At 44.4% G+C, this 23,403-nt stretch overlaps 1 protein-coding gene across 4 annotated transcripts in view; it reads right to left on the bottom strand.

Annotated features, from left to right (window-relative positions):
- POGLUT3 (protein O-glucosyltransferase 3) overlaps positions 1-21,001 on the bottom strand; it is a 35,881-nt gene extending 14,880 nt beyond the window's left edge. The window contains exons 1-3 of one of the 4 annotated variants that reach the window (XM_075546559.1): positions 20,331-20,451; positions 16,777-16,853; positions 5,391-5,588 (exon numbers count right to left, since the gene is read on the bottom strand). In XM_075546559.1, the coding sequence (XP_075402674.1) occupies positions 5,391-5,475 (85 nt within the window). In that variant the 5' untranslated portion in view covers positions 5,476-5,588; positions 16,777-16,853; positions 20,331-20,451. Of the gene's footprint in view, positions 1-5,390; positions 5,589-8,022; positions 8,137-16,776; positions 16,854-20,330; positions 20,568-20,981 lie in introns of those variants that run through there. The other 3 variants (XM_075546561.1, XM_075546558.1, XM_075546560.1) reach the window with 3 other exon arrangements.
- Positions 21,002-23,403: the final 2,402 nt, after the last annotated feature.

A 23,403-nucleotide genomic window follows, 5' to 3' on the forward strand; every position in this document is an offset into this window, starting at 1 on the left:
TGGTTCTCAGTGGCAAGGCCAGCACCTGCAATAGCGGGGCCTGCAGTTTTACATGTATACATCAAGATGCCTTGGGGGAGGGTTCGAATTTTTTTTCCAGGAAGTGGCTTATTGGACCCCTCGATTCTAAATGTTGTCAGAGTCAGTCTGGTGATGTCTGTTTGATTTTTTTGTTGTTGTTCTTTGAGCAATTTTTTTTTTTTGTTCTGGGGTCCACTGTAGGTTGCTACTGTCCTTTCTGCATGTGGTCAGCAGGTCTGATCTGGTTGTAATCAATAGTGACTTGCTTGGTTGGACACTTTCCCAGAAGGGCTCAAATGAAACAGGTGATCAGGAGGGAAAGCACAGATTAATTACAGACTATAGATGAGGTATATGTCTCAACATCCTGTGACATCATTCCTTATATCCTAAGGGTAGAATCATTGGGCACTTTGGAATTTACAGGGCTACCTGGAGAGATGGTCTCGTGTCTTTTTTCTTAACAATTCCATTTTCAATTTTTAAAAATAAATAATCATAATGAGCCCCAGTGATTAATTACCCTGCATCCTTCTAAAAAATCCATCAGGATGATCTCTTTGTAGTCCTCCCCAGTCTCCGGGACCTTCAAAGCTTCCCTCTCCGCCTTTTATTTAACTGGCCCAGATCCCTTCGGAAACCACTGTTTGGGGTAGACCTTTTGTGAAGGCACTGGCGACATCGTGGGTACGTTTTGGGCTATTAACTCAAGGTGGAAGGTTCCAACCCACCAGCCACCCTTGATAGAGAGAAGGCTGTCTGCTCGTATAAAGATTTCTCATATATCCAGCTGCTAGGAGCCAGAATGGAATTGATGGCAGTGGGTGAGTTAGTTAGTTTATTGTGCCAACCTGGCCGATAAACACCTGTGGGATCAATTGAAGGGCAGAGGGATAAATGGCTGGGTGAGCCTTGCCTTTCTAATTCTCAGATCTCTTGCTTTGTGATGATCGGACCAGGGTGCAGCTTCCTTAGCAGTTCCCTGCTTCAGCTGGCAAGGCTCACTTCCTGCAAGACATTCCCAAGGAGAAGCTGCATGGACTTACTCTGATGCAGCCCTGGGTGCTGGAGCAGTCATGTGGAGACCCCTGCCAGCACTGAGATGCTTACACATTCACTGACTCGGCTTTCCTCCTGCAGTCGGCATCATTGTGTGTGCTTTGTGAGATGGAGGAGGACTTTGTGGATTGGTGTTGGACATATGGGTTAATGTTGGACTTGTGGGCTTGGGCAGCACTGGGTTGGGATGTTTTCTTGATGTGCACTTAACCTTTATATAAAACTCTCTCTTATACATGAGTTTCTGTGGATTTGTTTCTCTAAAGTACTCAGACTAACACAGTGGGTTAAAGAGACTAAGACAAGTATATTACTGAGAGAAATTATCTGCACCATTCACTGATCCCAGAGGCATGTTTAAAGACTTTTTTTTTTAAGTTTCAATATAAACTTTGTTTTCTTGGACTTTCCTTGTTTATTATTAACTATTTCTTTTTGTTTTAATTTTATTGATCATTTTATTGGGGGGCTCGTACAAATCTTGTAACAATCCATCATTCAATTGTATTAAGCACACTTGTACATATGTTGCCATCAACATTTCCAAAACATTTTCTTTCTACTTGAGCCCTTGGTATCAGCTCTTTCCTCCCCTCCCTCCTCCGCCCTCGTGAATCCTTGATCAATTATATATTATTGTTGTTATTTCATGTCTTCCACTGCCCATTGTCTTCCTTCACCCACATTTCTGTTATTCGTCCCCCTGGGGGTGGGCTATCTATATCCAACCTTGTGCTGGGTTTAAAGACATTTCGTTTGGAATAAACAGATGCATGTATGAACTAGAACCCTAGAAGTAATACTCTTTGACGAGCCCTTCCTTCTACCATGCTATGCTCGCTCCATTAACAAGCACCACACACAAGGAGTTCTTTCTGCTCCTGATGCGAACAAGGGACGGGTCCTAGAATTATCCGGATGTGGATGGCCTGCCTCTAATTATGAAGAAGGATACGTGAACTTAAATTCTGAAGCACTCGGCTGTGGAAGGCTGCTGCCCACAGCGGAAGTCCTAACTCTCTCTCAAATCTTGGCACAAAACCCGACACCTCTGAGTTCTTTGAGTTGCTTCTCCAGGGCTTGCTGGCCAATAAGCCAACAATATGGCTATTCTTAGACAAGGCCAGGCAAAGCGAGTTTGTCTTCAGGAAGAATGTGATGGAAAGAAGTAGGCTACAAACAAGTACTCACACAAAGAACTAGGGAACTCGCTCACGATGATTTATTGAAAGTAGCCGATCCTTCAACCTCTTAAAATCTGTAATTACATACCTACTCCAGTCATGCTTCCTGGTCTCCCACCCCCACCCCATCCTGTAGTCCCACCTGCAACAGTGATGAAGTGACCTTCGTTCTCTATTGCATGTAACAAACACTGTAACAGGTTCCTCGATTTTACTGGGCTCTGTACTGTGGTTTCTCTCACTTGGACGACTGTTTTGTACTCTTTGAGGCTTAACCAAGGGCCTCTTCAGACGACTGTTGCATCTGAGGTCTTTTCCCTTAGCACACAAGCAACTATTTCAGAGTCCTACGCTTTTACTTTCCTGCAGTTACTTTCCTGATTTGTGGCAATGCTATAGAAGGCACTGTGGGGAGATGGCCAGGTTACGTGTTAGACTGCTAACAGCAATGTCAATGGTTCAAATTCAGCAGCAAACCCACCCGCTGTTCTGAAGTAGAAAGATGGAGCTATATCCTATGAGGCCACCCTGAGTTGGGAGGGATGCAATGGCAGTGAGTGTTGGGGTGATGGGACAAGGCAGAACTGCTCCATAGGGCTTTCCATGCTGCACACATCACAGGAGACTGCCTCATCGTTCCCCCTTGGAGCAGCAGGTGGGTTGAACCCCAACTTTCAGCCCAATGTGCCACCGAGGCTCCTTATCATGTGTATGAATTCAAAAGCCAAACCCACTGCCATTGAGTTAATTCCGATTTCTATGGACCCTCTAAAGGGCTTCCAAGGCTGTAAACCTTTATGAGGATAGGCTCAACTGTCAGCCTCATTTTCCCTCCAAGGGAACAGCTGGTGAGTTCGAGCCACTGACTTTGAGGTTCGCAGTCCAACGCTTACCTGGCAGCATGGCCAGGGCCCCCTGTATAAGAGGTACAATCTCACTGTCATCAAGTTCATGCCGACTCGCAACAACCTTACAGGACAGAGTAAATCTGGTCTCCCTCCATCAATAGGCCTCTATTGGTAAACCAGCAGTTTTATTTTATGAGGCAAGATATGAGTGTAAAATTCTCCTGAAGACTCATTTTTAAAAAAGAACAGGTGTAAAATTTATATATCTTGTCCTAAAAGATATCCATATTTGCTTTAATATAAAAATGATTGTCCCTTGGTGGTAGTTGGGGGTGAAGTGGCACAGAGGCAGACTCTTCCTGGTGGTAACTCAGTCAGAGACGATAAGCCTGGCACGAGGAAGCCTTCTAGAAGATTCTAGAAATCTGAGATGCTGGAAACATTCCTTTTGCCTGGGATTCAGTATTATGTGGTTCACTAAAATCTATGTGGCTGGCCTTGGGTGCATTTAGGTCAGTAGATAGGTGAGTTATGTATTGGACTACTAACAGCAAGGTTAGCAGTTCAAAACCATCTGTCCCTCCTCAGGGGATGATGAAGCTTCCTACTCCTGTAGGAACTTACAATCTTGGAAACCCACAAAGGAGTTCTACTGGGAATTGAGTTGATGGCATTTGAGAGTTGTGCATGTGAGGAAACTATCCAAGACCAGGGAAGGACCGGGTAAGAATGCTGCATGTTTACACCAGCTGGACTGAAAACTGAACCCACAGGGCCTTGAGCAGAGTAAGCAGAAGAGTATTCCTTCACACTAATCCTGGTGGTTTCAAACTGCTGACCTTGCAGTTAGCAGCCCAACTGTAACCACTATAGCACCACACTAGCCTAACATAGCTATGGTCCTGCCTGAGATATAACCAATTAATATGTCCCTTCTAGCCATAATTCCTTACAGGATATGTTGTAATTCTGGATTTTAGATGCCTGAGGTAGTTAGTTTATTGTACCAACCTGGCTGATAAACACATGAGGGGTTAATTGAAGGGTAGAGGGATAAATGGCTTGGTGATCCTCTCCTTTCTAATTTTCCACTCTCTTACTTTGTGATGGGCAGACCAGGGTGCAACTGCCTTAGCAGTTCCCTGCTTCAGCTTGCAAGGTTCACTTCCTGCAAGACAGAGGAGAAGCCGCATAGACCTACCCCGATGCAGCCCTGGGTGCTGGAGCGCCCGTGTGGAGACTCCTGCCAGTTCTGAAATGCTTACACGTTCACTGATTCGGCTTTCCTCCTGCAGTCGGGATCATAGTGTGTGTTTTGTGAGATGGAGGACTTTGTGTTGGTGTCAGACATATGGGTTAATGTTGGACTTGTGGGCTTGGGCAGCACAGGGCTGGGATGTTTCCTTGGTGTGCACTTAGCCTTTATATAAAACACTCTCTTATGCCTGAGTTTCTGTGGACTTGTTTCTCTCAAGCACCCAGACTAGCACACAGCCCGAGGCTACAGTCCCATTGTGGAGGGTATTCCCCACTGCAGGAACAGAAGCAATTGCAGAAGCAATCGGTAGGATTGAGACCTGACCTTAAAGATCCTGAACTAAGCCACACCCCTTGTTCCCTTGAGGGCATCTTTAAGACACCACCTTAGAACAGGGTGTGAACCAACCCACACCCTTTGTTCCCTTGGGGGCATCTTTGACTTTTACCTTAATAGAGGGTGTGACTTGAGACACCATCCTGGGGTTGGGAGGGGTAGAGGGATGGGGGAGTGGGGGTGGGGGGTATGGTGAGCTAACCACCCCCCCATCACACCATACCCCCATTCTTACATACTTACAATCTTATCTACTGAAGTATAAAAGAGCCACCTGGGACGCAGAGAAACCTTGCTGGATCATTTGGAGGGCTTGTCCAAGATCTCTGTCTAAATTGATGGAAGCCACGAGACCAGGTGTATCAGAGACTATGGCTTGGAGACTCAGAGGACCAGCACCAAGACTATTTGGTACCTTCTCCTCATCTGATTGTGAGACAGGATGACAGAGGGCTGACTTCCTGACCTCATGGAGACAAGGCCCAGGCGGGGTGATGATACCTCACTGTCTGCTGAATCTGACTTCATAGTAAAAGCCCTTAATTGGGAATACTGCCTATGAGTTCTGTCTATGAGGAATACTGCCTATGAAGCCCTAGCAATGAATTATCCAACCCAGCATAGAAACAGAGTGCCATGGAAGGACCGCTGGTGTCGGGATAGGGTTATGTAATAATCACCTACCTTTCAAAATATAAGGAGACAGGGCAACATGTTCACCACCATAAAGAACATTTATCTTCAGCCCTTCATTGGCACTTTCATACATCCTATATCTCAGCAAGAATGTCCCATCATTCCTGTCCAAAGGTTTAGATACATGAATCCGTACTACCTCTTTAGGGGAAAGAGATTTGATTACTACTTTGAATAGTGTTTGACCTGAAAGAAAAGAAAAAAAACACATATCACAGTTATTTCATCGTAACAATCATTGGACAGGTGTATCTATATCAAAATTACCTTTTTCTGTATTAATGTACATGGAAAATTGTATATATTAGCTTGAAATATCCTTAAGGCCAAGAACTGTCTGATTCATTAGCCATTTGATAAAGATTTTTTGAATGGACAAAATCAATTCATAGAAAAAGGCAAAGAAGAAATCAATGTTTAATCTATTATCTATAAAACTCAATCATTCCACATAGTTAAAGAAATCATGAATCCTTAGGATGACGACACACTAATATAACCCAGGGTTCGTCTTGTAAAACACACACAAGCTTTCTTTGCAAGCTATTTCATTATTTAATAACACACAATTCTGAAAATAACATCCGAATTTCAAGTAGATTATTGGCAGAATCAGACTATACACACACACACACACACACACACACACACACCCTTTATAAAAGCTAGAGGTTTACTTCTCTGAGCCTGTTTCCTGGACTTGAAATAAAATTATTATGCTACAGTGATCAAGCATCCCTTCTAATTCTAAAAGTCTGTGTTCTGTCCACATTCTGTGTGTTTTCTGTCCGAGGGGAACTGGTACCTACTTGATAACCATAGACACGCTATCACAGGAGAGGAGAGCTGCATGGAGGTCTATGTCCCACCTATCAGCCATTCGAAACTCCAGGGATTCCCAGAGTCCGAACTGACATGATGGCAGGGGTCATTTGCAGTAGACCAGCAAGCTGACTTAACTAGGCTTTGGATCACTACTATAATAAAAGTGACTGTGTGTGGGAAACAGAACGATCTCTCCCAAGCTGTCTCCCCCAAATGTATGCCAAACTTAGCTGCTTGCGAATGACTATACACCTGGAGGTCATCGGGAGCAGATCAGGGTTTATTCTCCCTGAGAGCTATCAGCCATCTAGAGCAAGCAGTCACCACTGTTTATCCCACACAAGTAGGGCCCACTCCCTTCTAATAAGGATAGTAGCTGTCTGTTTCCTTGTAGGAGACCCCTGAGAGGCCAAACCTGCCCAAGGATGACCAAGGTTAGGCCGCCATAATGAATCTAGGGTCCGCCCATCTTGTCACATGTGTACCCCAGACCTTCCCATTCCTGTGGACACACCCCTAGCTCATCCCCTTCCTGTCATGCTCATGCCTATCATACATCCCCTTCCTATGATGTGTATGCCTATTGTACGGACCCTTCCTGTGACGTGTGCTTACCTGTAATCATGCCCCCCGAAGGTTAGCAATAAAGTTGAGGCTCCCTCCTGCTCTCGGACTCGCAGGCTCTCTCCTGCTGTTGCGGCTGGGTTCCTCCCTCGAGGACCATCAAGCGGTGCTGAGGTGAGCATGCTACCATGAAATGTGTCTGACTCCATTTATTTCAATACTTCTCTTCTATCTCTCATGCTCTCTAACTTTACTATAATCTTTACTTATTATTGCTGTACAATTGCGCCTACTGGACCCATGATGATTTGTGGGGGACTCTCCTCACCCCACAACTGTGCCCAGAAATAGACTTTTGGGACCTCTTTATTTAGAGTTCAAGGTAAATACCATTCAAATCCGCTCCAAACCACGTCTGTAGAGTCCATTCTGACTCACAAGGGCTTTGTAAGGCATGGCAGAACTGCCTCACAAGGTTTCCTGCCACATCCTTCTGTGGCTGGTGGGTACAAACTGCTGACGTTTCAGTTAGTGAACCACGTAACCACTGTGCCACCAGGGCTCCTAATTGGATTCTTAAAAACAAACAAACAAAAACAAACCCACAGCCGCCAAATCGGCTCACAGTGACAGCAACCATACAAGACAAGAGAACCGCTCCACAGAGTGCCCGAGCCTGTCCATTTCTCCAGGAGCAGGCAGCCTCATCTGCCTCCCACAGGGCAATGGTGGGTCGGAACCACCGACCCTGTAATTAGCTGATTCATCTAGGCTTTGAAACTATATTGTTATGAATTTTAGGAACATCTTTTTTTTCCTAAGAGAATACCATGTCTATACAATTCAAATCGGATCCTTACTAAACCCCAAACCCTTGTGATCAGTACCCAAAGCTTTACCCAGTGCGCCATCATGGCACCTGCTCCTTAAAACCCAGACCAAACTCGCTGTCATCACGTCAATGCCAACTCACGGTGACCCCGAGGCAGAGGAGAACTGGAGGCTGTACATGTTTACAGGAGTAGAAAACCTTATCCTTCTGCCTCAGAGCAGCTGCGGGGTCCAAACCCTGTGGTTTGCAGCCCCTCTTATAACCCACTAGCTATCAAGGCTCTTTACTGGATCCTTCAAAAAGCCAATCAAACGCACTGCCTTCCAGTTGATGTCGACTTTTAGTTAGGGACCCGATAGGATAGGGTAGAACTGCCCCAGTGGATTTCTGACACTGTACCTGTTTATAGGAGTAAAAAGCCTGGACTTTCTCCCGAAGAGTGGCTGGTGGTTTTGAACTGCTGACCCTGAGGGTCATAGCCTATAGTGTAACTGCTATGGTGGCTCCAAAAATGGGCTCAAGCAGGGTAAGCACTGTGAGGTGGGGCCGGGCTGGGCAGGGTTTCAGTCTGTTGTCCTGGGATCGCTGAGTCAGAACCCACTCCACCACACCTAACAACAAAACACAAATCTTTATGGCCTCTTCCAGTTCTAGGATTTTGTGTCTCTGAAATAGCATTTGAAAGTTGTATTTCAAAATACAAGTAGAAAAGATTAATTGCTACAAATAAGTATTTTAAATGCTCCGTTGTTTTCATAGTAATCTATGCCTATGTCGTCTTTATGTCTAAAATGAATATATGTTGGAATCAGGGCCAAATAAGATTGATCATGTAGTAAATTGGACATAAATCATCCTAATCTCATGAAAGGGAAAATGAGAATACAGTTGCAAATTCCTTAAAGTGGAAGGAATGTGAATTCTCATTTGCCTTGGGGGCTAATATGATGGGACAGAATTGAAATTCAGCTCGAGTTTTCCTACGCCTCCAAGTGAGAAATGACTAGCTGGATGGGAATGTAGTGACATAAGGAAGTTGTCAGCATCTAAGTCTTAGACAATTAGAAACGGAAATCTTGAACACTTCGATTTGAAAATAAATCATACGCATTAAAAAAAACTTCATGTAAGTATCTACTATGTGCTAATCTTAAACACTTGATTATTTCACATGTGTTTTGTATTTCATTTACTTCCGGCAACTTACGAGGGAGTTATTTGCCTGAGATTTTGCAGATGAGTAAGTCAAGGCTCTAGGGGTTTACTGTGCCCAATGACTCATACATGATTGATATCAGCTAACATTTGAAGACGGTTTAAATCCATCTTCTTTCAAACCCCGCTCTGGATCTACTCTCTCACACATCTGGAGGCACAGAATTCAAAGTCGGAGGAAGGACCTCTGGCATGCCTTCGCAGAATTACGGGGCAGCTTTTAGAAGGGAGGCTAAAATCAAGCTGCCTGGAAGGAAAGGGAGAGAGGATCCAAGGGTGAAAACTACGGTCTGAGAAAAAAAAACAACCTTGTGAAACTTCCTTCGGACTTTCTCCTGATTTAAAGGGCGAGGTGGAGAGTGTCCCGTAGACTGTTTATGTGTGGGTGTGGGGAAGGTCCTGAACGTGGACAGCACGCCGTACTGTACACAGTGGAATACTCCTCCTTGTCACGAAGGAGGCTTATGACGCCTGCAGCAGGGTTACGAACACTAGTGTCAAGTGCTGACCTCAAACGACCAAGTACACAGTCTTCACGAGCCAGGCTGACAGCCCTCGAAGCCAAATGGAAATCCCTCCAAAAATGTCTGGCTACCTCTTGACCATGGACATGCTCCAGGATCTTATTACAAACCACAGGACAGCACTCATTGGAAAGGTGATTTGATGAAAGAAAAAGAGAATTGAACTAGGTATTCAATCCAGGACGGATGAAGCCCTCAGGAGCAGTGGTGAGAGTGGTGATATCGGGAGGGTGGGGGGTAGGTGGGGTAGAAAGGGGTATTACAAGGATCTACATATAACCCCACCCCTGGAGGACAGACAACAGAAAAGTGAGTGAAGGGAGACGTCAGAGAGTGTAAGATATGACAAAATAATAATAATTTATAAATTATCAAGGGTTCATGAGGGAGGGGGAGTAGAGAGAGGGGGAAAATGAGGAGCCGACTCAAAGGCTCAAGTAGAAAGTAAATGTTTTGAGAATGATGATGCCAACAAATGTACAAATGTGCTTGACACAATGGATGAATATATGGATTGTGCTAAGAGTTGTACAAGCCCCAATTAAATGATTTTTAAAAAAAGGCTGAGGCTCTGAGACTTATTAGCTGTGAGACCACTTACAAGACTTTTAGCTTCATGTAAAGCATCAGTTTCTTATGTTTAAAACGGAGAGAATAATAACTATCTCTATCTCCCAAGATTATGAAGGTACAAATTAAATAGGGCACATGACATATTTTAAAACATATACAACTGGCAAGTCAAATCATTTCACGAAGTTATTACTGAGGAAGGCGGAGGGCTGAGTAGAAAATGAGAATTTATATTCTATCATCTTGCCATATTCTAATCACCTTCTTTTCATACTTGCTTCTTCCATTATTTATGCTCATCCATGCTAGACATGGTGCTAAATTCTAGTGATATCACAGTGTGAACAGGTCCTGTCTATTTTCATAATAGAAAAAGCCAATGTAAGACAGACGTTACTATAAACAAAGATTTTTCCCTATTCAAAATCACAAATGCCCGTATTTTGACCCATGACCCGTAGTTGACGAGCCAGTGCTTTCAACTCCTCACACTCAGTTTATCTGTCCCCCAGGTGCCTGGCTACAGGTCGCTCAACGGACTTCGCCTTCGTATCAGTATTCAGATAAACACTGTACCGTTGAGTGGGTGTGGCAGTCAACAGGGAATCCTGGTAAATAATGCCAAGATGGGCTCCTGTTGGGGAATGTTTGCCTCTTGGTCAATTAGTCCCCGCCGAAAAAGAACATCAGGACTCGCATGTGCATCACTGGTGGCAGAAAAGTGAGAAATGCATTGCATGAGCTTCTCAGAATTGAGGCAGCTTTTAAAACGGAGGCTCAAGATCCCGTGGCCTCAAAGGAAAGGAAGAGAAGCCAAGGCCAAGGGTGAAAACTAAGGTTTGAAGGGAAACTTCGTGGAGTTCCTTAGGATTTCCCGAGTTAAGGGGAGAAAGTGCTTTGTAGACCTTCCCCCTGCCCCCATTGTGAGGAGTTATGCAAAAGTAAAGCATTCCTTACTACATTGCTATATGCCAATAATGGTGAGCAGTGTTGGTTTAGCTTTCTTTCTTTATTCCAAAATTGGGGTGAAATTGTGGAATTTACTTTATTGGCTCCATCCTTAAGCCAGAACAGGTACTGAATAATCTTTTAAAACATTACTTTTAATGACTAGGAGATATTCTATCACATGATGCACTACATTGCTTTATGGTTGGCTATCTACACTTGCTGTAGTAAATCATTATGTTTTACCACATGTATCATAAATATTGACCATTTTGCTGAAGATTTTTCTCAGGAATCAAAACCAAGGCCTCATTGGCATGGTAACCCTATAGGGTAAAGTAGCACACTGCCTCTGGGGGTTTCTGAAACTCTCTCTCTCTTACAGTTGTACCTTTATTTGAAAGTCTCATCTGCCTACTTAGTGTTTTCCACCAACCTCGGGAGTGGAAACTTTGCCAGGCGTCACCGTCTTTTACTCGGTGCTGCCTTTGTGGGGCCTCAGTAGCAGCCGCGGCTGCCTTTTTAGATGCTTGCGCTGCCTTTTTCCTTCCTTGGCAGCCCCACAGCCTGTCTCGTTGGGGATTCCTCACTTGAGGTTTCGGATTCCTGTTGGCCATCAAATCAGTAAGAGATGCCTTGGCGATGGCCTTCTGAATCTGACACCGGCAGCTTTGTTGCTTTTGAGTGTCTTCTGATTACCACCTTTTGGGCTTCCTCCTGGAGAGAACAGCCCAGTTTAGCTGCCGAGGGTTCTTCTGGGAAAGGAATGCCCATTCGCATTTTGCATTAAGAAATTGGAAAACCTTTCTATCTGCCCTGGCCGATGCCTCCCGTGTTGGGGGAAACTCTAGTGCCTGCTGAAAGCGCACAGCTCGACCCTCATGGTTGTGGCAGCAGAGGTTCAGGGAAGTTGAGAAGAGCTGAAATGGCAGCTCTGCAGGAGTGGAAAACCTTGTCTTACTCCTTCGGAATGGCTGGTGTTTCAAACTGCTGACCTTGAAGTTAGCAGCCCAACCTGTAACCACCACGCCCCCAGGGGTCCTTTTCTCAGGAAAGATAACCTAAAAATTAGATGAAGGGCAGGAACTCTTTTGGGGGGGAACATAATATTTATTTAATTTTGCTGCAAATTAAGTGATGTTTATATGTCAGATCATGATTTTTGTATTCATCATTTAAAACAAATGAGCAAACCTCTGCATAGCTTGCTGTTTCCCTCTCTACTTTTTCCCCTTCCCATCATCCTCTTAAATGGCATTTCTAAAAAACAAACAAACAAATAAGAAAACCCAACATTTTCTAATGTTGAAACTCATTAAAAACAAAAATACCAAGTTTGTCAATGTGTCCATCTATTACTGCCAACCATTCTCTTGAGGTCCACCATGGATAGAAACTTATAGAATGGGAGCGAAATGTCAAACAAAATTCAGTTTCTTAAGTGTAAGACATGAACAAAATTTACAAATTATCAAGGGTTCCGAAAGGAGAGAGGGTGGGGAAGGGAGGAGAATAAATGAGGAGCTGATAACAAGGGCTCAAGTAGAAAGAAAATGTCTTGAAAGTCATGATGGCAACAAATGTACAAATGTGCTTGACACATGGATGAATGGATGGATTGTGAGAAGAGTTGTAGGAGCCCCTAATAAAATGATTTATTTTTAAAAGTTCAGTTTCTTAAAAAGTATACACTAAATGGACTGCCTAAGGCTAGAAGCCTCCCAGAGACCACGCCCCGGAGATAGGCTTTTAAGTCTTCATCTGAAATCATCCCCTAAGAGAAGAAGCCCTGCGGAGGGCAACTGCCAGCCAGAGAACACAGGCCACTCGCTGCATGGGGTGAAGGAAGCAGCTGGGTGTGTTTGAAAACGGACCAGTAGAGAGGGATCGTAACAGCAGGAGCACGCTCCAATCTCACTGGCTCTCTAGCTTACATGCTGTGCTTGAACTGGCTAAACCCACTCTTCATAGGCCTTCACAAAGCTCAAAAACAAGACTGTGGACTTCAGGAAAGGGGCAGTCAAAAGAGAATTTGGGATAGCAGCAAAATATAAAATACTATTTTTTTCAGTGTGATTTCTGCTCTGACAATTAGATTTTTTGTTTTTGTAAATTCTGGAAGTCATAAACGTTTTCACTATCTTGCATGCTGACCCCCAAACTTAATTACATAATGTTGTGATAATAAATAAGTAGACAGGTAAGTAAATAGACAAACAAATCACCCCTTGATGTCACCTTCTGGCTAAATAACAGATTGACTCCTAATATAAATAAGATCACCCCTGAATAAGTTTCTTTAAGAAAAATCATCTATAGACAGCCAAATGGTCAAAAATGACTCCAAGGTAAGTGTTGATGGGAAGAGGTATCAGAAGTTAAGAAGAATGCAACAAAACGGATACGAAGGGGAGTGGATGTAGTGGAGCCCCAAAGTCCACCAGCAAGACAACTGGACGGACTCCCTCTTAGATGGACTTCACCAAATGGAAGACAAATCCAGGGTGTGGTGTGGTACTGATGAAGCACATAACTACCCTCTAGTTCTTTAAGGTTTCTTCCCTTTACTAGTAGGCCCTTATGTGATATACCTCATTAATCATGTTAGATATGCCTATACTCATTTGTACATTTAAGATTACTTGGTATGTGGTAGTCAAGATAGATGACCCCTCAGAGATGGTGATAATAGTAAGGGTTCCCTGAAGGGTGAGTGATAGGGGTGGGGAGAAAAGGGGGGAAGAGAGTCCACAGCACTGATGATTGTATAACCCCACCTAACTAACTGTATGGGACAGGAAGGGATGTTTTGGAATGAATAAGGTATACTGTATATACTCTATAAGTTGAGTTTTTTAGCACATTTTAATGCAATTTTTTGTGGTAAAATTAGGTACCTCGGCGAACATTCAGATTGGCTTATACTCAAATATATACGTTATCAATAAAAATATGATTTAATTTTAAAAATGACTCTAGGATATAGCTGGAAACACCAGGGAGCAGGAAAACTAGAGTATCGGAAATTGGACAACCAAGCCGAAGCACCTAATTTTACCACAAAAAATGGAAACTAATTGACTTGAGTATAAGCCTAGGGTGGGAAATGCAGCAGCTACTGGTAAATTTCAAAATAAAAATAGTTATCAATAAAATAACATTAATTGAGGTATCAGTAGGTTAAATGTTTTTGAATATTTCACAGAAAAACAGTACACTAGATCTGTAAGTAGAAAAGAGGGTCAACAAAAACAATATGGTATCAACAATAACTTTAAAAGTACAAAAACCTCAGCTCAATCAGCAACCAAGCTAAAACACAAAGTTAAAACCCGTCAACACTGGATTCCTCCTCAGCTGTCTGTCCAAAGGGAGCATCAGCTTTAGCTGGTGTGAGGTTATCAGCGTAGACACTGTCATCATCACTGAGTTCGCAGTCACCACCATCACTGCTGTCGTTCTCATGCTGTCTTCACTGCCATCCACAGCATTACTAATGCCACATGTCTTGAAAGCATGTTGCACCACGTCCTCTACAATCTCTTCCCAGGTATCACGAACCCATTTTGCTATCAATCCTATGTTGGGTTTCATCAGATTTCCAACTTTTGTTTTTTCAGTTGGGCTTGACCAGATGATATCCATTCACGCCACATCTTTCACACACGATCTTTGAGAGGTTTGTTTAAATATACATCTAGGGGCTGCAATACAGGTGTAAGCCCACCTGGAATAACGGCCAAAGTAACTCGAGAAGACTTTGCCAATTTTTTTTTATGTCATCAGATGTGTGGGCTCTGAACATATCCCAAATTAGCAAAGATGTCTTTTTTCCTTTAAGGCTGTTTCTGGTCTTCCGTTCCAAATTTCTTCCAGCCATTTTTTTGGTTCCGTTTTCATCCATCCAGCCTTTAATATGTATGTGCACTGTAATTTGACCTTTTTAGGCAAGGTCTTTCTTTTAAAAATAATGACAGGTCACAGCTTAGTTCCATTAGCCAAACACAATAGAATGACTGTGAAATGGGTTTTTTCATTTCCTGTCGTTCTGAGTAAAATAGTTTTGTCTCCCAAACTTGCCACAGTTCTGTTGCTTGGAAGATCAAAGGTCATAGGTGTTTCATCCATATTCCCAATATCTCCCAGGTCATAGTTATAGAACCTTCAATGTTTTATGATGAATGAGTGGAATGACATCACTTTTTCATCAAGGTCTTTTGGCAACTTCTATGAAATCTTTGTTCTTTGCGGCAAACATGGGCAAACTTATTCATGAAGTGGCTACACCATCGTGATGACACAACAAATTTTTCAATGCCTAGTGCTTTTAATTTGTTGTCTTTAGCCACTTGAAGGGCACATAAGTGAATTCCCATGCATATTACATAGTAACCATTTTGATGACACTCCAGAACCCATTTCGGCAATTCAGTCTCTTGAGCCCCATATGAAGTCGTTAAACCATGTCAAGCTTTTTTTGCTTTTGTAATCTTTTCCAAGTCAGCTTTCATTTTCCGCCATTCCCTCACTTGTTTTTCATCAACACAAAATTCCCTACTTGCAATACTGTTATTGCTTTCTTTTGCTCTTGACATACCTAAGTTTGAAACAAACGTATGACCTGTGCTTTTGTTTTGGTCCATGATTAGAAGTATTGGGATCCATTTCTAACAGGCTAAAAAAAAAAGACTTTGAAAGAAAGCTGTACCATAGTGATTGAATTATCAAAATATACCGTACACCTGCTCCAAAAATAAGCCCTAGTTACAGTTCTTAAAAGAGGTCAATTTACAGTAAAAATGGTGGTGTCCAGGTAACTATACCTATAAACAAGTAAAATCAATTGGCAATCGAGTGCAGCAAGACAGATTTCATCACGGAAAACAGCTACCACCCCAAAGAATCACACTAAAAATACACAAGACCCAAAACATGCTGAATCACCAAGGGAGCCGACAGTAATTCAGGGTTTGGAGAGTTTGGTAAGATAATATTCCAGAATGTGATGACATGACTATGCAAGCATAGTCAACACTGGGTCCAGATAGGGATTAATAAGAAAATTTAAATATATATATAGCAGACTAAGTACTGTAAGTAAACATATCGCATATTCAAGACCAGAGATATACTGGTACTTGTATTCAGCAATGCTTGGGCAGGGCGAGGGGGCGTGACCAAACAGGGGTAAGACTGTAAAGGCTACGTCATTGGTCACAGCCCTGAAGAAGAGGAGAAGAGGCACAGCGGCATCCGACATTCTTCTGAGAAGGATGCTGTGCGTCCCAGGTACCAGCACACAGAAGCGGGCAGGTTCTTGCCCAGTACAGCCCGGACAAGAGAGAGGCTGCCGGCATGCAGGACAAAAGAAGAGCGGGGATATCAGCAGTCAGTGGACCACCCACAGAGGCTGCAGGCGCCCGCAGATGAGCGGGAGAGACTGGAGGACACCTGCACTGCACCGGAGAACAGGTAAGCGGGACCCTCACTCGAGTTTACACTGAGGAGTACTTTTTCAGCATAAAAAGGGGCTGAAAAACTCGGCTTATACACAAGTATATACGGTAAGTGAGAATAATGATGTATCATGAAAAATGTAACCAGTTATTACTGAATTGCCTGTGCAGAAATTGTTAACAGGGAACGTAATATGCTCTGTAAACGTTCATCTTAAGCAATAGTAATGTCTAAATTCTTTGCCAATATTACAAAAAACTATTCAACTTTGCATTTTTCTCATTAATAGTAGGAATAATAGTATTTCAGTTTGGATCATGTAATTTTTTTTTACTTTTAAATTAATTTCTCTAACTTCTTTTGTTTCCTAAGTCCCCCTTTCTCCATATAACATTCACTTTAGAAAATAAAGACAATCATAAAGAAGAAAATATACCTTTAGTGAAAAATTCTGAATCTGGGCTTAAGAATCTTTTCTTCTGATCCTCAGGACAATAGAACGTTCTTCTTAGACTAAACAAACAAAAGTCATAGTGTTTGAGGACAAAGCATCTATAAACTCAGAGGCAAGCTCCCTTTCATTAAGATACTTAGAAGATACTATAACCATTGTTTCTAGTTTGTTCAAATACACACACACATATATATGTATACATATACATATATGTGTGTGTCACATATATATGTATACATATACATATATATGTGTGTGCATACTGCTGCATACAATTGCTGCATCCAGGTTTCAAGGTGGAAGCAGACTGCCAAGTCTGTCTTTCCAGGAACCGCGACGTGTTTGAACCACCGACTTTTGAACGAGTAGTTGAGTGCCAAACCATTTGAACCCCCCAGGGAAGAAACAGAAATCGTTAAGTCACTTCAAGTCATAGACAACTTGAATTTTAATTGAGGGGGCTTGAATATGTCCAGTCAGTTTATCATATGATAATGGATAGCGTGTTGTGATGATACTGGAAATTATACCACTGGCATTTCAAATGTCAGGTCACTCATGGCGAATAGGTTTCAGCGGAACTTCCAAACTAAGACAGACTAGAAAGAAAGTCCCATGATCTATTTTCAAAATTAATCAATGAAAACCTCATAGAGACTAACAGAGTATTTCTTGGCGGAGATAGTCCTGAAAGATGAGCACGTAGGTTGGAAGGCACTCGAGTAAGCAGTGGCTGCAACACGGGTTTAATCGGAAGATCATGAAGATGGCGGAGGACCAGGAGAAGCTTCCTTTTGCCGCGCTGGGGGTCACAAGGAATCCAAGCTAATTTGTTCACAAGCAACAGAAATAATCATCAGGGGCTGGCAAAATTGACCAATCAAGTTTGTTTCTGTAAGACTAATAATGTAATAAGCCAGTAACCTTTTTTTCTAAAAACAGTTTAAATGGTCTTAAAAAAGTTTGTTATAAAGTGATATTTTGTGACCCATGAAAATCACATGAAATTCCCATGTCAGTGTCCATAAATAGAGTTCTATTGGAACATGCTGTTATGATTAGGAACCATAGAGCTGATTCTGATCCAGAATGATCCTATGTACAACAGAACGGGGCCCTGCTCAGACCCTAATTGTGTGCTTATGGAACCTGTCTGGAGACCCAGAGAACACTGCGTCCTTCACGGTGCCTTTGTCGCCATCCTGGCTTTGGCTTCAAGGCAGCCTGCAGCCCTGGTAGCATAATCATGAATCATAATTATTGCATATGAAGCATACAAAACCAGTTGTGTAAGGCTTTGAGGTCAGTTTGATAAACATGCTATCAAAGTGACAATCGAAGCAAGTCCAGGAGAGGAGTTCTGAATCAAATGCAGACTCAAGCCACAGACCAAAAAGAGGTGGATTCATGTTGGTCCTGAGCCCACACGTCTCCACTGGCTTTCCTTTATCTCGATCTAAAATCCTTTCCCTGTCTTTCAAGTGCCTGAAGGATTTGGGCTACATTTCTTTCTGTTTGGCAACATTCTTACATAATTAATTCAAGAGTACTATGTTTTTCAAGCCATACAGCCTCCTTAGCTCCCTGTGTTATTTGCGTGCACATGTCATATGCGTGCACCCTTCCAATGGTTTATTATATGAGTTCATTTCCTGCTCAATACATGCTCCTATGCCTCTGCCCTTCAATCCGCTTGCCTGTACAGCAAACCCTCTCACCCTTCAATTCTCAGCCCCTGAAATCTTCCTGACTGGACTAGGCAGACTCTAGCGGATCTTCTCTGATATTTCCACTTCATTCTGTACATTTTCAATAAAACGATTATCTTACACAGCGATTGATTATTTGCATGCTTGCTGTCCCCAAACCAAAACCAAACTCATTGCCATTGACTAGATTCTGACACCTAGCGACCCTGTAGAATAAGGTAGAACCGCACCTAATTCTAGACCGAAGTGGAGCGACATCTTTTCTTCTCAAGAGTGGTTGGGGGTTTCTTTGAGGATTGGAACCCAGCTCGTAACCACAATGCCACCAGGGGTCCTAAGAGATTGTCAATTCCTTATTGGGCAGGTTTTATCTTTTCATCTTTATAACCCCAGGAGAACACCAAACTCTAGTAAGTAAATATTTGATGAATTAAAAAAAAAATTTAAAGCACAATTGATATTGATTTACCTGGGGCAGGAGAGGTAAAAGAAAAGTGAGGCATAACAGTACATGTATATCTACTGGCCTTCATGAACAACTGCCGCCTTTGTCAGGAGACCCAAAGAAGTGGATGGTGCCCAGCTACCTTTACCAAACATTGTGCTTCATCACAGATTCCATAGAATCCTGATGGAAAAGGGAAATGCAGATGAGAAATTCAAAAGCTCATGGGCTCCAGATTCCATAGAGCCATGAAGGCTGGATAAACCTGGACATTATTGCCCGAGGTAATCTTTAAACTTTAAACCAAAAATAATCTCCTTCACATCATCTTTAAACGGCTAATAGTCAAGCTGAACTCGCAAGAGAGATGGACTTGGAGGAGCGTGCTCTTCCAAGAGCTATCTATGTGGGATTAAGTCCACCATAATGGGCAAGATTGGCTATGGATTCTGGGGGGCAGTGAGTTTATGTGAATGAAAAGGAGGGCAAGTATTGGGGTACACGTGGAACTTGTCAAATTGGTGTCTGTTCTGTGTACATATTCTCACAACAAAATCAACAGACTCTGGTAAGAAAAAAAAACTTATTAAAATGGAAGTATGTTTGGCTTGTAACTTGTCTACCTGCCCACACTCCCCGCCCCAGCCAGGCCGGGGCCAACTTCTAGCAGGTAAGGGAAATTTCCAGTTCCAAAGGCAAGAGAAGAGGCGCTGCTATTCCGATCATCATCGCTTATTGACAACACAGGGTGTGAGTTGGCTGGGGCCCTAACCTTAGCCATAAATTAGCAAAGTCTGACTGGCAACCATGTGAAACCAGCAGGACAGGTTGTAAAAAGTTGCAGAGACTGTGGGTGGACTGGGCTGAAGGGATTCAGGGCAAGTGCCAGGAGGAGGTTGGGGTGGGGGGATATGATACTTTCAAGTGAGTTTCGAGAATTCCTGTCATCTGCTTTCCCCACTTAAAAAAAGTATCAGAAACCAAAAATTCTAGTTTGCAGACTGGTCTACGAGATCGGGCATTTCCTGTGTCCGAGTCAGCTGTTTTAAACGGATCAGGCCCAGTCTTCAGGATGACTCACAGTAAGACGCTCCCGTGCAAGTTGCAACATTTCAGAACAAGACCCAGAAGAACACCCGCACGTCTCCCGCACGTCTCCCCCGCGGGGTTCAGGAGCCCGCGGGCGCCGTGCAGCCGCGGCCAGTCGGCGTGGACGGCGTTCATTCATTGCCTCCGCGGACGGCGGCCCTTTGTGCTTGGCGGGGAGGAAGTGACTACCCCGGGAGAGGGCAGGGAGCGGGCCGCGGCGCGGGGCGCACGCGGATGCCCGCCGGCGAGGGGGCGGCGGGGACGCGCAGGGGAGGCCGGGGGCGGCACGCTACCTGGGGGCGGGCCGGTGAGGTTGCGGCCCTCGGCGTTGACCGCTTGCACGTAGAAGTAGCGCACGGGCAGCACGGCGTCCGCCCGCAGCCCGGGGCCCCACGCGAGGCTGCGCCGCGCGCTCACCGGCGCCTCGGGGGCCCCCGCGGCCGCGAGCAGGGCCAGCTGCAGCGGCAGCCAGGCGCGCGGGACGCGCCGCATGCTGGCCCGCGTCTCGGCGGCCGGGCGCGGCGGGGAGGGCAGGGGAGGGGCCGGCTGCGGGCCCCGGGGCGGGCCTGTCCGCGCCGCCGCCGTCCCGCCCCCGGGCCCCGGGCGCAACCGCGGAAAGGCCGCGGCCAGCGCCGTGCGCCCCGCGCCGGGTGGGCGCTGGAGGCGGGAAGGGAGAAGGGACCGGGGCGCAGCCCTCGAGCCCGAGGTGCACGCCCAGTCTGTAGAAAGCCATTCGGAAAGGTCAGCTCCGTGGCGACTGCTGTGGGAGCCCGAAGGACTTAGCCCTTCGCCCAGGCATCTCTCCGGGGTGACAGGCTGCAGCGCGCATTGGCTCCCCGAAATCTCCTGCACCTCTCTCTCCCAGGCCTCTGCTCACACGGTCACATGCTGCGTTCTGTGGTCTGCGATGTTTGTGCGGCAGCAAGTGGTTACCGAGGACCCACCGAGATTTCACTGAGCAGAGCTGTGAGCAGCCGACTTGGCACGGAGGCGCGGCCCTGAACCTGAAGGCTGGGCGTCATTCTCCCCAAAGCTGCGAGCCTCTGGCCCTCTGTAATCAATGAAGAATGCTTGGTCTTCTCCATTCTCCTCCACTTCTCAGAGGCTGCAAGTTGGAGCTAGCAAGAGCCGGAAGGCCCTCCCCTTTTTATTATTTATTCTTCTTCCCTGTTTTATCCACATTTGTTCACTCATTTATGTTCTGTTTATAACTCTGAGCAGGGATTGTAGACAGCTGTTCTTTTACTCTGGAGGAAAATAATTCAATCACAGATAAATCAAGAAAAATCCATGGTAAATTTTAAGGGATAAAGTATATTTCATTGCTAAATTTTATTCCGTAGTGCGGTTTCATGCTTTAATTGCAAACTACCCTGATCCAAATTTCACAAATTTGAATGGAACATATTTTGTTGATACTCTTCCATATTTAGACCTTAAATGTTTCCCAGAGAAATCATCTTGAGTTTTAGCTGGGAACTAAGTGATAATAAAATGTGGCCTATTTAATAGCCACACTCGTGGTAATACCCAGGTTGTTGTTTTGCTTTCGCTGTTGAGAACATAGCAGGGATGCCATGTAATTGCATCTGAACATGCTTTTTGGCACAGTAAAGTCTGTACCAACTTGTTTTCTTTGTTATCTTAATCCATCTCTTAAAAGCGCATCTCCAGATCAAGCATGCGTTGACCAGATTCTTGATCGTATATTCAGTTTAATTCCTTCAGTGAATGTTTTCCCAATGTTTGCTATGCTTTAGATGCTGCCCACTAAGTACTGGGCCACAATGATGACTCTGATGGTCGCTAATCTCAAGACGTAGATGGTTTAGTGGAGAAGCGAGTGAAAAAGACAATGGAAACTGTGCGTGAGTGCTCTACCAAGGGTGTCTACTGAGGCACAGCTCAGGCAGCGTCTGAGATTCAACCTGACTTACAAGCCAACTAGGTCCTGATACTGTTCTGTGGGTGCTGTGAAAAGGTACAAGATGCCTGCGTCAGAGACAGAACGTCTTTAGAGTTCCCTGCAAAGGTAGTAACCAGAGTTTTGCAGTAGCTCGTACCACTTCCTCATGTGCCCCAAGTTCTGGGGGGTTTCTATCAGGCAGTGTCTGTGATGGATGCCTGAAGGGAGTTGCAGTATAGAAGAGGTACACTGAGTTAAGGGGATTTAAGATTTAGATTAAGTAGAATTGTGCAGAGATATTATCTCTCAAGATTGCTTGCTACAAACACAACCCAGAGAAATGGCCTAGATAGAATGTCCTGGCCCTCGTGTTCTTGGAATATGCACCCAGAATCCAACACGAATCTCTCCTCCAAAAGTCTAGCTTCCTCTGATGGTGCCCCATGCTGAACCAGTTGGAGTAATTTCCCTGGGAATTTAAGATCTAAGTTAGGAGATTTCCACCTGTCACTGACTTTTCTCTTAAACCCAGGACAAAGCTGTACTGCTCCACAGGGTTTCCAAGGCTGTCGTCTTTATGGAAACAGATGTTGCTCCCAGAAAGCCTACTGGTGGGATCACACTGTGGGCCTTTCCCTTAGCAACTGAGCACTGCTCACCTGCCGTGTCACCAAGGCTCCTTCCGCCGTCCACTACTCACATCACACACCTTTTCAAATTCGCTTCCAAGTGGACCCTGGGTTACCCATGAGAACTGTGCTCCTCACAACACGTAAGTATGTACGTTTCCAAGGGCAGCATTCGTCCAAAAGCAAAGTTCTGAAGGCTGGAGGGGGCAGGGAAGATGAGTGGAGGGAAGCGAGGGGGGGGGGAATCAGGAGGAAATGGAAAGAGGGCTGTTACTATGAGGTGCTTGCCACTAATGTCATGAAACAAGTATAGATTGTTCTATGGGAAGCACATTTGCTCTGTAAATTTCACCCCACCACAATACACTGTTTTAAAGAAGTTGCCCCGGACTTGAGTGACCACATCATCTGGAAGGTGTGGAGGGACAAATAAACACAACGATTCAATGGATTGGCTCCATCAACGATGAGACGCTACATTTTTAGTCGTTAACAAAGGCTTCTTGGGCGGTCCGCTTTCACGGCTTGGTTTTAGGAACTGGTTCCGGCATTTCAGCTAACTCTATCCTGTCGTCCTCTCATTGAGTGTGTGAGCAAGGCAGCACGACCTTTTCCTCTTGAGCCAGCTAGTGAGGGTGCCAGGGTCTGCAACTAAGAAATGCTGGCAGATCCATTTGAAATTTTAATAAAGGGTAATAAAGTTACATTGAACGAAACACTGCTCACAGTCAAGATAATGACACTGACCTGCTCTTAGCCGAGAAAGGGTTCTGAGTTATTTTCTTGAAAAGTGGACAAAGGAGTACAAATCTATTCATTTGTTTAGCAGGA

This window comes from Tenrec ecaudatus, chromosome 4, assembly GCF_050624435.1.
Source record: "Tenrec ecaudatus isolate mTenEca1 chromosome 4, mTenEca1.hap1, whole genome shotgun sequence".
Lineage (NCBI taxonomy): Eukaryota > Metazoa > Chordata > Mammalia > Afrosoricida > Tenrecidae > Tenrec > Tenrec ecaudatus.